The 15,603-nt window shown below is 41.3% G+C and overlaps 1 protein-coding gene across 1 annotated transcript; it reads right to left on the bottom strand.

Moving 5' to 3' along the window:
• Nucleotides 1–2,173: 2,173 nt before the first annotated feature.
• prr16 (proline rich 16) lies at nucleotides 2,174–15,408 on the bottom strand. Its single transcript, XM_020630434.3, has 3 exons — nucleotides 14,585–15,408; nucleotides 9,479–10,563; nucleotides 2,174–4,244 (listed from the first exon to the last, which is right to left on the bottom strand). Exons 1-2 carry the CDS (start codon nucleotides 14,717–14,719, stop codon nucleotides 9,697–9,699), a joined length of 1,002 nt encoding a protein of 333 aa, XP_020486090.2. The 5' UTR covers nucleotides 14,720–15,408; the 3' UTR covers nucleotides 2,174–4,244; nucleotides 9,479–9,696.
• Between the last annotated feature and the right edge of the window lie 195 nt (nucleotides 15,409–15,603).

Here is a 15,603-nt window from a genome sequence, read left to right as displayed (position 1 = left end):
CTTTTTATTATTATTATTATTATTAGAATAGAACAAAGTACATGCAAATAGGTTGCATTGGCATGTATATAAAATGATGGTACAATGTCTATATGCTACTCAAGTGTTTCTGTAAGTTGTGATCCAAATCTTTATTGCAGATGAGTGAATATTGAATGAAGTGTAACTGAACCAGATGGAACTGTAACACATTACTTTATGAAGTTGGTGCAGTTTATGCATATTTGCACGTAGGCCTAGATATACAGCTTGCAGTACATATGAATATATTATATCATAGGGATATGTGGTACGTTCATGCACACCTACATGAGAATTGTATTTCAAGTAAAAGTCAGACAGCACAGTTGACCCTCTCAGCGACTGTAAGTTATTTTATTTTGCAAGCCTGCGACCCCGTCAAAAAAAAACAAAAAAAACGATACTTGACATGAAAAAAAGAATGCTGCTGTATGTTATTTAGGAACTATAATTATGAATTAATTGGCATGTAAGCAACAAGTGTTGGACTTGGTGAAAGAAACTCTAGTTTAACTATTTGTGGAGTGTTTGTCTCGATGAATACTCTATACTTTCTAACACAATAATTATTTTGTTTACCAATTGTAGGTATCAAAAGTAACTGGAACTGAAAGAAAAAAAAACAAGAGGTAAAAAAGTTGTAAGACGGAGAAACTACTTGACATTTAGTCAAGTAATGACTGTAGGATTTAGGTTATTTTATTTTAATTATCCTACATGGCACAACCCAGTTGGCCAAGATAAAATGTAGGCCTGCCCTATGTTTTTATCCTGATGCTTTGATATTTAAAGTATTTGTAGATAGTCTGATTTTTATTTTGAGCATATTTTTCTGCATATTCCTTTAATAAAGCTACACACTGCATACTTAATGTACTGTGAAACCATTGTGCTTACCCCAGCATGCTGGATAATATTGAAAACAGAGAAGCTCTGCACCAATGTCACAGACTTCCTCAATATATCATATTTTTGAAAGGAGATTTTTTTATATTGAATCTGCTGTGGCAGAAAGTGACGGACATCATTTGGACATCATTTTTCCATCTGCAGGATGAACAACAGCATTTTAAAGTCTAAGGTGAAAACTACAGAAACACCACAAAGAGCAAGCGTTTGAGTTTGAGTTTATAATTCTGTTCACCATGGTAACTCAGCTCCTTAATGGTCAAAGAAGCTCATTCAAAGAATTGGATGAATTCCACTAATACATTAATTATATTACAAATGAATGTTTTGTTTCCTTTAATGCTGCTTTGGGGGGAAAAAATACATCAGCAATGGTGCCAATTATTAAAAAAAAGTTGTGGTTAATTGGTCATAAAATATTTTGTTTTGGGGCGCCGGTAGCCTAGTGGTTAGTGTGTGCAGCCCATGTACTGAGCTAACAGTCCTCCAAGCGGGCGCCCTGGATTCAAAATCAGACATTTGGTTCCTTTCCTCACATGTCATTCCCCACTCTCACTCTCCCTGATGTCCGCCTCTATCCACTGTCCTCTCTAAATAAAGGCATAAGAAAGCCCAAAGATAAACCTTTAAAAAAAACCAATATAGCCTATTTTGTTTTTCTGACTTGCTTACAGCTATCCTGCTCAACCACAGTCTTTTTCTACTTTTCATGCCTTGCTCAAAGGTACCACAGCAAAGACTAAAGCATGTACTTTCCCTATGCAGATGTTCCAGTTCATGGGTTTGATGTTTTGACTTTCCAGTCTCGGTACTCTGTCCTCTTGGCCACCACTGCCCTGTTACTGTAACCCCGTCCTTCATTTTTATAGCATTGAACGGCTGAGTTTAGCCTATGTTAGAATGCCTGACAAGCCATTATGAATTCATTAGAATATCTTATCGAAGGTCTTTAGCACTGCCAGCCAGCTATCTCATCACACTAATCTTCAATTAACCGATGCAGCTGCTGGGGCCACTGAATGTATTTTTCTTTCTGAAAAGTTCGCTCACACCAGCTTTTCGGTATCACTGTGATTAAGGGTGACCATTTGCAGTCCGTTTAATTTCCTGTATGACACCCAGTTCAGAGCAGTGATGTTCTGAAAGATGAATTTTAAGAGCTCTGGTTGTAATAAAACATTCGGAAATAAACACTTACTGAAATGATTGTGCAGCACATAAAATCTACACAGACACACAGACATCAAGTGTTAGGTATTTACTTCTCACAGGTTATTTTCCAACAGTTTGTGGACACACAACAGAATACCACTGACATTCCAGTCACCTTAAAAACTGATTCTTATTTGATCTAGAATTTTTTTTTGTTTGTTAATGAATTCAGTTTCTGTGTCCAGTGAGAACAAGGAAGTGGAGTTTACAAGTGTGGTGCCTCCAGTCTGAATGTGGAGAGAGGCTGTGTGTATTTCTTTATTTATTTCTCACCCTTTTATTGATCCAAAAATGCCCTATGGAAATGTGTTCCCCTACATAGATTAATATTCTGCCCTTTATATTTGTTTTTTCTCCATTTGTCATGTTGACTCTGGGTTTGACAAGTGCTTCACTAAAACAATATGACATTTTTCTTATTACCAATTATTCATTGTCCTAAGCAATATTATAAAACTCAGGATATTTGCCAAGTAGTGGCTCCAGAAATAACCTGACCGACATCATTTGAGGAATTAACATGGGATACTTCTTAACTGTGTATCAAGGAGAGCACAGCTACCTGCATGTTGGAGCCTCAAAAAAAGGCAGCCTCTCCACGGAAATGCATAGAAAAACACAGTGATGGCAGGACAAAGTGAAGAGTCAGTCGTGCGTTCATTCAGTTCCATGCCTCTCTGTCTGATAAAGCACAACTAGGTATTTGGTTAACGCCTTTTATCTCCTTCGCTTTACAGTTTCTTTCTCACAACACGGCCCACTCTGCAAAGTTCTTGAAAGTGATAATACTCGAGCACTTATTTTTCATCCCTACAAACACCATCCCATGAAATCCCAAAAAGTAAAAGAAAAGAAGGTGCGCGCACAACATGAACATCTTTCGCACACAACACAATATATTGTGCACACGAGGAATTTATGATGTTCTCACAAGTAATAATCTAACTTTTGCGCACAAGATAATTATTTTGTGTACACAAGATATTAACTTGTGCACAGATTTGTCTTATTTTTATTTTTATTTTTGGGACTTCAGGGGCACCATCCCTTTAATATTCAGATAAATAACTCATCCTGCTATGCCCTGCTGAAAACAAAGTACTTCTAAGGAATGTCAGCTTTCGTCAAGATACCTCAGTTATCCAACACAATATCAAAAATATCATCTCTTTAAATGTTAAAGTCTCTGTATAAAAATGCCTGAAATATAGAGATATCAAACATGTACATATGTGTTTGTATACAAAGAAAATTTGATGCAAATTATTACTTCTTCAATGACCCTTTAAAGCTGTAACTATGCCACTGTACTGTATCTCTGCAAAAAAAAACAAAAAAAAACAAAAAACAATACATAGCTTGCATGTCGCCAGTTGAGCACAAAGATTTTGATGTATGATGGAGATAATGTCTGGACACAGATCAGTGACCACATCACCATTCATTTCAAACCATTAGTCTTTCAGAAAAAGAAAAAAAAAAAGACTGTTATTGTGCGTATGGCACAATGTATTGTTTTCTCCTTATCTGTAGTCCAGCAGAGCAGCATGTTGCTCCCAGGCAGAGCTGGCGGGCTCTCCAGACACAAACAATTACAATTCTTAAAAGGCAAATTCCATTGGTTGAGTGGAGCTATTGATTTCCATCTGAGTATGCACAGAGCAAAAGACATCAATGAAATACTGGCTGACTTCATTTCACCCCATCCTCTACCTCCACCTAAACGTGCCTCTTTACTTTTGATGATAGGGTTTCAGCAGCATTCCAATCATTAATTCAATGATTTTTATGAAACAAAAATATCACCTCCACAACTCTTAATATCTCCTAACTGTATGTTCTTACACTTAGTGACTGCCCTTTCTCCTAAACTAGATTCACAGTAACATTGCTCCTGCACACTAAAGCACTCAGCGCTCAAAGTCAAAATAGGAATTTGTTTGGATGATCTCCTGGTGGCTGAGAGTTATTTATGCTTTGTGTAAAAAAATAAATAAAAAAAGGTGGATGATTGGCCACCGCTCCGGGTCCTCCCACCTCAAATCAACCAGGGCCGAAAGGTGTATGAAACAAGCGTCCCTTCTCTTGTATCTCAATGGGCCCTGCAGAGGAAAAAGAGGAAGAACATAAGTTTGAGAATCTGAATGTACAGAGGAGAAAAAAAACTGAAACAGCACAGTGAGGTGATTTTTACTGAGCAAAATCAAAAACATATAGGTATCATTGCACACAGAAAACCATCCAGATACTTTTACACAAGTCATGAAACAGGGCTGAACAGTCTGACCCTTTATCCTCTATGGGTTAAATAAAAAACATCTCAGAACCTCGAGTCCCTCCTTAAACAGCTGCCATCTTTTCAGTCAGGTCTGGACTGGAGTGGTTCAATGAGCAGAAGACCCCATCTGGGCCGCCGTGGCTCTTAATGTACAAATCCAGTTGTGAGTTGTTGAGTTGTGTACCTTCCCTGTGTAAGGTGCAGCTGATGCCTCTAACTTTAAACTCCAAACAAGCATGAAATCTTCAGATTAAGTTTGCTTCACCCCAAAAAGCATGCCAAGTTTCACTGAGCAGTCTCCCCACACACATGGCTGCATGCCTTCTTACACTCGCATACACATTTAAAAACATGCACGTTTTCCCCTTTTACATTAAAATGTATGCGTCTGAGCGTGCACACACACATTATGCCAAGAACATACACACACACATGCCCACACACTTTCCCACATCATGACTTTGCCTGAGTCACAGATAAAGAGGACAAGCCAGTATCCATGCCCAGTGAGCACCAGATCTACTTTTGAATGCTCTGATGTTTGGGAATGTAGGTCATATCTATTTTGTATTCTAATGAATTTAGCATACAATATCTCCATTACAGATGTAATGCCTCTGGCACGGGACGCCATAGTTATTTGGCTTTTGTTTTGTTTAATGCTCTCCCTGTAACGTTGTCATTTTCAATGATCATAATGAAAGTTAGTGGATTGAGGGAAACCAAAATTAAATTAAATGATGCATGCAGAATGGGGATGAGTAAATAGACAACTGTGTCTTTTGGCAGACTATCATCACCAACAATCAGACTGAGGAACAACAGCTAATTAATATTCACTGACAAAATGTGTGTCTCACTCTGACACATTTATCAAGGTTTTATTGCACGGCGTGCACTTGCCAGGTTGGGAAATGGGATTAAGACAATACAGTCAGGAGAAGCACTATTAGCACACACATGAGTATTGTGTTATAATAGGACAACAAATCAGAGCAACAGGTTTACATTTACAAACTATCAATCACTCCAAGTATTCAGCTCGGGGAGGTTTAGAATTAATTATGGAAGCAGCAGGTTTCCTTATTAACCCAATGAAATGAGGTGTCGCACGAGTGACGTCAGTCAAAACGTAAAACACTAAAGCTTTAAATCGAGACGCTGCACACACAATCACACATCAGCAGGTGCATAACAAACAGGTGTAGATTTTTATCGCTCCCAGAAGGTCGTTTGTGATTCAAAGGTAAGAAGTGACAGATGCTGGAGATCCGGAAAGAAAAACAAGACAGTGATAGATCAAAGATACGAATGGAAACGTTGCCAAAGGTGTTTGGTGTACGTGTCAGATGTGTTTTATTAATAGAAACCCCACCCACATGTACATAGAGATACATGTGCACAGAGCGATTGTTATGCATACAGCTGCTGCCGAGTGGGAGTTAAGCATCATCCGAAAGGGAGGGGAAGAGAAAGAAATTAAGATAGGGTGAGAGAGTGCAAGTCATAGGGAGCAGGACAGGAAGAGAGGGAGAGAGAGAGAGAGAGAGAGAGGGAGGTGGGCTCTGAACTAGAGCTTTGAGCTGTAGGGAGTAGGTCAGTACAATTGAGTCAGTTCTGACTCATGATGGAGGCGGTGAAGATCCACCTCCTCCCTGCCCATTACAACTTTATTCTGCAGCCTGGAGCCCTGGAGCTCAGATAGCCATTACCAAAACAGAGAAGAACTCCTACACCCTGTGGTCAGAGGAGCGCTAAACAATCAGATAACAAGTCATGGATTTAACAAACAAATACCCCTGTATCCACATCACAGGGGCACATTTTCACAGTGTGATTTTGTCAGCCTGGGCAAATGTCAAAATTGTTCTTCCACTTCTCACCGTGGGCACCGGAAATGCACACACATCAGTGTGTTCTTTTGTCGAATAACCCTCTCCACACATTAGAAACGGCTGATAAATAGTTTAAACTTCTTTGACCTTGTTAAGATTAAGAAGGATGTGACAGAATGTGACTTGACATTTATTGTTTGAGCGCAACAATACCTGTCACGAATAGAGCTTGAATCGTTAATACTTTTATTATGTACCAGCAGTAATGTGTCTTCAAAATATGAAATATGCAATATATGCCCATTTACAGCTGGCAATGTCTGATCCTTCTGGTAAGATTAGACATTTTCCAGATTCTTTTTTTCAAGGCTTTTTATGGCCCTTTGCCTTTGTTTGATAGGACGGAAGAAAGAAGTTGAAAAGTGTGGGTGGAGAGAGTTGGGTAGGGTGGGGAGAGTGGGGAGGACATGTTGTAAAGGGCCAACACAATGCTGTGATGAGGAAGTAGCCTCTATATACTGTCGGTCCTAGCTCTGGCAACTCTGCTTAATGTTCCTGAGTAAGAACATCTTTTATGAAGTAAAAGTTCTAGTACAGCTGCTTCTGTTCAGGTCCTCTGGCATTTTTTTCATGAATGCCTCTAAAGGTTGGAAAGAGGAAATGTAAACACAGCTCTGATAGCTCAGAAAGTGCAGAGTGAGATTTTCTGGCACAACTTAACCAAATATCAAGATGCCTGGAGAGTGAAGGCTTGACAAGGTCAAAAAGCTCCAGCAATAATTGCAGTATGAAGATTATTAACTTTTATTTGATCCGACGCGTATCGGCATGTGTCACCCTGATTTCAAAGCTTTTAAATCAACGTTGGTTCTCGTAGCCTGTGTTGTAACCTGTGTACATCATAAAGGTGTTTTTTTTTTGTTGTTGTTGTTGTGTGTTTTAGATTTACTGTTGTGGTGGCTGGTGAACGAAAGCCATTAAAATGATTCTTACAGACGACAAATCTAACAGTCCGGAGGGGATTATTTTTTAATAAAAACAAAACGTAGGCACAGAAACACTGAAGTTAGCAAGAGCACAGTGATGTTTGTACGTAGAAACAAAGAGGGGATCTTACTGTATGTGTTTGATCTTATTTTTTCCGAAGACCTCAAAAGCTATGCTAAAAAAATAAACGACATGAATATGCAAAGGGGAGAAAAAAAAAAGAGTGAATGCCTTTACTTTTCAATGTGCTCACTTAATCAAACAATGCCACTGTGTCAATGTCCTCGGTCGATTGCATAGTGCACTACAGCAAAAGCCCTTATAAGCTGCGTCTATCGATGATACTGGCTGCACTCCATTCTGCTCAGGCTGAGTGTGTTTGTGTTTATGTGAGAGAGAGAGAGAGAGAGAAAGAGAGCGAGAGTGTGTATGTGATCATGCTGCTGTCAGACTCCATTGGATTCATTAATACACAGTAAATACAGGAATGTTCTACACTGAAAGCAATCATCTTGGGGACAAACCATGCAGCCCCAAAAAGCAAGAAACACAATACAGTCAAATCAGCTTCAGTCTCCACCGCATTACAGTTCCTCTGTCTCTGCTTTCCTGCATCGTCCTCTTGTCCCCCCCCCCCCCCTCTCTCTCTTCTCTGAGCTCCTAACTCTCTTTCTCATTTTTCTCATGGCTGAATATCCGCTGATCCCTAATCCAGACGCCGATTTTAGATGCATAAGGCCAGCAAGGTCATCCATTGGATTTAGTCATAAGTGAGTGCTATTTTATACCCTCATTTTCTCAGCCTGAACCTCTAAGCTTCTCATCCCAACAACGCTAAATACACACACACACACACAAAAATATATCTATTCTCCATTTTTATTCCCTGTTTTTATCCCAGAAAAAGGGTGCAGTAACAGAAGCATCAGCAGCAGCAGCAGCAGCAGCAGCAGCAGCTCACAGCTTTAAAAGCTAGTGTTGGTACAAAGCTATCTGAAGCAGTACTGTTATCTTTGGTAGTCTCATGCAGCTAATTAAGGGCATAGCTGGGAGGAAGGTGCTACTATTCTCATTTTACTCCAGGGTATGCTGTCTCCCCAAGTCTGCCAAACTGACATGTGCTTTTACACACACCTATGAATGCACAAACGCAGACACGTGCACAGAAGCACGCATACAAGTAATTGCAGATTCTTGGACACGCATTTCAAATATACTCCCAGACGTATTTTGAAATTTGCGGTCGCACGAACAGAGGACACAGCTTTTATTACATGTGCCTCTTAATAAGAGCCAATGAAGTGGAGACTACAACTTCTCACATATACTGAGCAGGTGTGACATTTCACTGATTTACAGCCATCCTAAGGAAATAAAGACTTACATTACATTACTGCCTAAATGATCAGCTTACTGTCCGTTTAGTCTCGTCGATGTAACAGTAAATGAAACAGGGGGTTCTACAGAAATGGGAATTGAGTTGGTTTACATGACGTTTATTAGAAATTGAAATATAAAATAATTTCAATTAGAAATAGCTGATTTTTTTTTACCTCTGTCAAAATGGCATTTTCTTTTTCAGACTAGACTTCTCGCTCTCTGCCGACACCGGCACTCTTCTCTCATTTTTCATTCTGATTCTTTCACAAGTCAGCTAAGTGATGAAGGAAGACTAAGTACGAACCCACTTGACAATCTCTTGACCCTAATTGTTCATCTTGACAAGGTAACCGTGTCACAATGTGTCTGCAGTGACTTGATTCATGCAAATGTGTTAGTGTTGGGAGAGCTACTCTTGAAGATGTAGGTGTCAGTGTATGGGGGGAGATCTTTAGGGCTTTTGATGAAATCTGAGGGAAGCGGGTTTTCTTGTTTCATCCAGAAGGACATGAATAAATTAGAGGCTACGCTGAAAGAATTTCCGAAATTTGAAACTCGTTAGCACCGCGAGCTGCCAGACAGGCACATACGATTTAGTTTAAGTGTCGTCAGCAGTCTCTCTGGAACTTTTTTAGGTCCCCAAACATTTTCCCGTGAATGCTCACTGCCAACATCACACTCTGAACACATACGCCTGCTAATGCGTCCTCAAATATAAACACGTGCGTACACCCAGTACACAAACAAACTATCCACACATACTCACAAATATGCGTCAGGACACACATGGAAATGCTCCACTTCATCCTCCCTTGCCCTACATGAGAAACACACTCATATACACACAAACACTTACCGCTTCTTCTCGATCTCCCTGTGTTCTTCTCAGTGCCCGCTGCGATGGCTTTGTCTCTGTTTCATTCTTTTTTATCCATCCTTTTGTTTCCTATTTTCCAACTCTTCCCCCTCTGTTTGGAAATCCAAAGTTCAGCTGGAGTAGAAAGCACTCATAAAGTGGAAAACACTATGAATGATTCAAAAATGTTTAAGGTAGACGGAACAAGTGGTTCTGCGTCAAACCGTGGTAGTGGTTGATTTACGAAGGATTGTTTTCTGGGGCTTTAGGGAAGGCGGGTGAGGAGGCACACAAGGCAGAGGAGTGTTCGTTGTTGGGGGGAAACTGTGGCTCATTGGGAGGCCCCCGTTTTCCAACATCAGTTCATGAGGAAGAGCGTGAGATGGAGGAGGAGGGGAAGAAGAGCAGCAGTGCACTGGACTGAGCCTCAAGTCGTTGAGCTCGGCCTGTATGTGAAGTTCTGTGTCGTCCACGTCATATTGAAGGTCACAGTCTGGGCAATAGCCGTGGTACTGGACCTTCTCACTAAAACGCACACGTTCCCTTTCACGAGATTCCCTGCCAGGGGCCTTGGGGCATTTGTTCTTTTCGTGGCGCAGAAGAGGCATGGGTCTGGGTAATGTAGGTACAAGACCCGACTCAGAGATTCCGTCATTAGAAATGAAACATGGCGTGGAGGAGAATAAATCCCTGTTTGGTTTCAACGGAAAAACGCCGCCATTCCTCATTACAGACCCGGCAGCCTTGGATATATTCCCTGACAACACTAATGTTGGATGAGGCAGATTCTTAATGTTGTGCTCCTCGGCCCTCAGCGGGGTGAGTCTGGGTGGGGGTAGGGGAGGGTGGGGTTTCTTGAGTACAGTCAGGACTGCATGAGGGTGGACCGGGGCCGGGGCGATGGGTGCAGGTAGTTTGAAGATACAGTCATCAGGGAAGAGCTTCATCTTCTCCAGGCTGGAAGCGGTGGTAGTAGTGGTGGTGGAGCTCGAGCTGGAGTTGAGCGTGTCCGTCTTGGAGCTGTCTGTCAGTCCGTCCTCTTCCAGCTGCAGGTCGCCAGTCAGGGTGTCGATGTCATGAACAACCTGGAGACAAGAAGAGGAAATGTTACAGTGACAGCGGAGGTCAGGAAGAATAAACAATCTGCCACGAGGGGAAGAAATATCACCTAAAGCTATGTCAGGCAATGAAAACATTGTGGCAGCAGGCTACTGAGAAAAGAATGATGACCTGGATTAAAACGTGTAGGGCAAAAAGCGGTAGCTGAAAAATACCTTCTTGTAAGGAGCTGATGTCTTTGTTTCATCAAGTGCATATAGACTGAACTGAGGACTCAATTGTATGAAATTTAGGGAAGCTACACTTTGATTTAAGAGTTTGATTAACGATATTTAAGGTTAAGAGAGATATCTCTATGACAACCAGACCAGGGAGAAAAGAAATATCGCAAAAATTTATGGGAACACCCATGAGCCTGCCAGACTCCTATGAGCCTGCCAGACTCTGATTTAAGTGATATACTACAAGGAAGGAAACCAACCTTATTCTGTAAGCCAAACTGTCAGTGATGTTACAAAAACCAGTGTCAGGAACTGATAAACAATACACCCTCTGCATAAGAGAAGAGAGAGTAGCTGACAAATCAATCACAAGGAGTACAAATCACAATCATATAAAAGCTCAAACTGAATTTGGCTGCATGCTGAAGATTTGAACGACTTCAAATAGAAAAAGGCAGATATGAAAAATAAAGACTGTCAATCTCCTTTTTATAAAAACAGCACAAGTGCTTGTTATATTCCGCAGAAAATGAGGAAGTCGGAGATCAAGAAGAGTCATGCAAATACGGCAAAAGTCAAGTACAACTCAACATTCAGAGAGTGATTCATACAGTATGACACTGACGTGAATTCTATAAGAGGGAAGAGTGAGAAGTTCTTCAGAAAGAGAGCAGGAAACAATTCATCATGGCATGAATGAATTCCAAGAAATAAACCTTGGTATGACAGAGAGGTAAAGAAAAGACATTTTTAAAAGAGCAGCGGATAAGAAACATCTAATCAGAAATCAACTCTAAAAAAAAACAAAAAACACCTCATTAAGGAGCAAACACAATCAGTTGCAGCGGTGCAATAATTTACCCTTTGTGCCAGGGAGTAAAAAGAGACAGAGCATAAGAAATACACTGTGACAGAGAAATGTGAATATTTCTGGCAAAGCGATGACCCAAACAGAGCTCTGGTTGAGTTTTTTGAATGAATCTGCAAACTTGAACTATAAGGTCATTTGTGAATACAGCTCACTGCAGGTCATAAAATGGATAATAACGGAGTTGCAATAAAGAGAAAATGGAAGAAAAGCTCTGCTCAGTGCCGTGGAATTGACAATGAGATTTTGTCTCAGGAATCTGGTTACAAAGATGATATTTAGATCCAAAGATATGTCCTTTGTCTTCCAAGAGGAAATGTGTTTTCACAGCTTGCATAGGCAAATATTAAAGAACTTTTGGAGCAGGAATTTGTTTTGTTTTCCACTGAGCCAAAGGCAGAAAACAAGACTGGAAATAGTTGTAAGGAGACAGCTGAGACAGTACAAAAAGTATGCTGTACTTTGGCATACACTCTCATAGCATGTAAATCAACAAACACACATTATTTCACAGTATGATGCTTACCTGTATTTGATGCATATTCACATAAAAATGCAGCAATCTCAGAGCGAGAAAGGAACGACTACAGAACACATCAGTGGAGAAAGTTACTCTACCATTCATTTATGCTTGCAGTGCTACAACAATATAGCTGAAATAGTTATGATTTCACATTATGTAAAAAATAGCAGAAGCCAAGCAGGGATCTAATTTAATTATTTAAAAAAATAAGTTTAACAAACACAACAGACATAGATCTAAGTTACTCTGCTGGGAAATAATAAGTGATAAAAATGTCCATGTTCTTTCAGCTATTTTGAGAGACCTATCCAAAAACATTCCCTTTGGAGAAGGTTTTCTTCCCAGGGTGGAGTTATTATTGCCTCCATGCCCAGAACTGAAGTGCAGTTGGACATTTTATTACTGGCCGCCTGACTACAGAGGATCCAGCACACAGTGAGCCCAAAGAATGTCGGATATAAGTAGAGCTGAGCATGCCTAAGTCCATTTTTATCATAGCTGAAAAACACTTCCAATAAGAGTGAGAAAAGGTCACCAGAAATGAGAGTGAATGTATGTCATGAAATAATTATGACATCACAATGTTCTCGTGTTCATTTTCTGAATCGGTGATGGCCTTTTTAATGTATCCTGTACATTAGCCCACCGTAAAACCCCGCACTGCTATCCTCCAAGGGGTTGAAAAGCTTGTCCAAACAGTGTGTGGAGAAAAAAAGGAAGAAATGAAGATGATGGGTGTGGAGAGAAACTGAGAGCGGGGAAGAAGTGACTGGGAAGGTGAGATAAAGCAAAAGATAGAAGTTTTGGGCAGAAAATGCAATGGAGCTAAACTCTCCATCCAGTCTTTAAATGGATAGTTTACTGTGACACACACACACACACACACACACACACACACACACACACACACACACACACACACACACACAAGTTATATCTGTATCCCAGTGTGCAGCCTCTGCTGTAGGCCAGGCAGCGACAGAGTCGGTGCCAAGCATCTGGGCAGGGTCACTCCTCACAGCCAGGCTCGGTTCCAGCCCTGTCTGTGAGTTATAACAGATAACTGCATTTCAAATGGATTATACCCCAAACACCGGCTTTGATAATGGAACCCCCTTGAGGTATGCGTTTAGTGTGTGCAGCGTCAGAGAAACTGATCCTCTACACAACTTCCTGTAAAAAAGAAAAAAAGAAAAAGGGGGCACATCACAGAAAATCACAATAGGCAGATTACACGTCCTTCATGTTCCCATTAATCTCTGCGGCTCGCTCTGAGACAATGTAAATGGCTGTAAAACACAAAAGAGGTCTAATTCAGATCAAGTTAAGAGACATGGGAGAAAAGAAAGCGTAGAGGCAGAAGAAGACAGATGCTGTGTGGACAACCCATCCATAATGTAAGAACTAGACCCTGTGAGCAATACTGTAGGTTTTCTGGAGACTGACAGCCTGTCATGTTATGGTGAGAGGTTGAGCACAGCAGGTCAAGTGCCTGGTGTGTGGCTGCTAGAGAAATGTAAAAATAAGAATAGGTAAGACTGCAGGTTAGTACGACTGGGGTGGCAGCAGGGGACTCAGTGATTGGCATGAGAGGAAACACTGATTTTAAGCAGCAACATGCGGTGAAGAAAATATGTCCCCGCACAGAAGCAGAACAATCTGCTGTAAATAAAAAATAAAAAATAAAAAATAAAAACAGGAGGTTTTTCCACATAATCCCAAAATCCTTCAGAGATCCTCCTGACGCTCATTCAACACTCCTGTCTGAGATTTGAATCTGACAGCTCTGAGAGTTTTGATCTTAAGGCTTCCGTGGAGAGAAGGGGGAAAGCCGGCAGACAACAAGAGATAAAGAAAGGATGAAGATGATTGGCTGAGATAAATGCAGACATGTGGCGAAAGACAATGAGAGTTGACGATAAAGAGCGAGCCACCACGAGAGATTGAGAGAGATGAAGAGTGAAGGGGGAAGACAACTGTTCTATTAATTCCAAGCAAACAACAGTCAGCATTTAGATGATGAAACGGGATGCAAAAGTGCTCTCCTGGTTGAACCAACTTGTCCATGAAATATTAATTGTGATTACATTTTTCTCACTTTCACTGAAGCCTGTGTGAGTCAGGGTGAAGAGGCTGTCCTGTCCTTTCACACCCCACATCCTCCTGTGCCAAATGTCTCTCATGTTGGTTGATGATGATCACATATATTAGTGTGCAGGGGAGGTTGCATGGCTATATGTGTGTGACTGAGTGTGACTGAGTGTGTGTGTGTGTGTGTGTGTGTGTGTGTGTGTGTGTGTGTGTGTGTGTCTTTTTCGGGCCCCAGTGAGGTGGGCACATGCCTCCCATGTCTTCTCAGACAAGGTTGCATAGAAAGTGCTAGAAATCACAAAACACGTGTGCCATACGCGCAATGGTGTTTCCTGTTCATTTACCTCTTTGAGCTCTTTGGCTACATCCTTGAGGTCTCCCAGGATGGTTTCCAAATTCTCCACGATTGTCTTGATCTCCTTTTTCACTTGCACTTTGGAGACTACTCCTTCAGCCTCTGCATTTGGTGTCCCTGACATTCTTCAGTTTATGGCACAATCTCGTTTTGCGAAGGACCTAAAGACGAATCCTTTAGTTGCCACGCTGCCACTTTGCCAACGCATTATTTAGTCCTCGGCTCCCTTCACTTTTGCTCCTACATCACGGCCAGGACGGAGTGAAGTGGCGTCGGGCAGCGTTCTGTATCTACCACTAGGCATGCGCAATAGAGCGTAACACAGAAAATAACGCTTATGTCAAGATATTGTATCATACTGTCTCCGTCCACAGGTTTGTGCACCTTACACCCTCATGTCCAAAAACAAACAAAAAATGACGTGCCACGAATATCCTTCACGTCCGGGAAGCGCTAAATTCAACATTTTAAGAGAGAGAAATGTTTGACACGTCTGCGTAGAAAATGTGTTGACAAGAGTAAATAAGGTTCAAAACGACGGAGAAGAAAAACAGAGTACGGAGGCAGTTATCCAAACCGTGAAACCGCCGGTCGTTATTGTAATGGTCCATAATCCTCTGGCATTGAGAAAATTGAAATACACTCCATTTTTTTCCTTAAATAAACGGTTCTGGTGATGATACACCCCGGAAAGCCGCCAGGTAATGACACCCCAGGGGCACTTTCCTCCCAAAAATACCCCGTCAGTTTCATCCTGTCTCCATCGCAGCCTCCTTGGAGAGTCTGAACCAACGTCCGGCGGGCGCAGAGGATGCGCTCTCTCTCTCTCTCTCTCTCTCCCCTCTCTCTCTCTCTCTCTCTCTCTCTCACCCTCTCTCTCTCTCTCTCTCTCTCTCTCTCTCCATCTCTCTCTCTCTCTCTCTCTCTCTCTCTCTCTCTCTCGTCGCTATTTCATCACACAGACATGCCGCAGTTGAAGAGGTTTCCCGGGTGTTGGTTTTAAGGTTT

This window comes from Labrus bergylta, chromosome 2 (assembly GCF_963930695.1).
Source record: "Labrus bergylta chromosome 2, fLabBer1.1, whole genome shotgun sequence".
NCBI classification, from domain to species: Eukaryota; Metazoa; Chordata; class Actinopteri; order Labriformes; family Labridae; genus Labrus; species Labrus bergylta.
The sequence above is the reverse complement of the archived record's forward strand: the minus strand, read 5'-3'. Positions and strand labels throughout refer to the sequence as shown.

Bases quoted from the DNA above. Each gene is read 5' to 3' on its own strand.
- prr16 (XM_020630434.3), bottom strand. From the start codon at position 14,719: ATGTCAGGGACACCAAATGCAGAGGCTGAAGGAGTAGTCTCCAAAGTG. The intron at 10,564-14,584 runs GTAAATGAACAG...TCTTGTCTCCAG, and splicing joins TAGCCAAAGAGCTCAAAGAG to GTTGTTCATGACATCGACAC.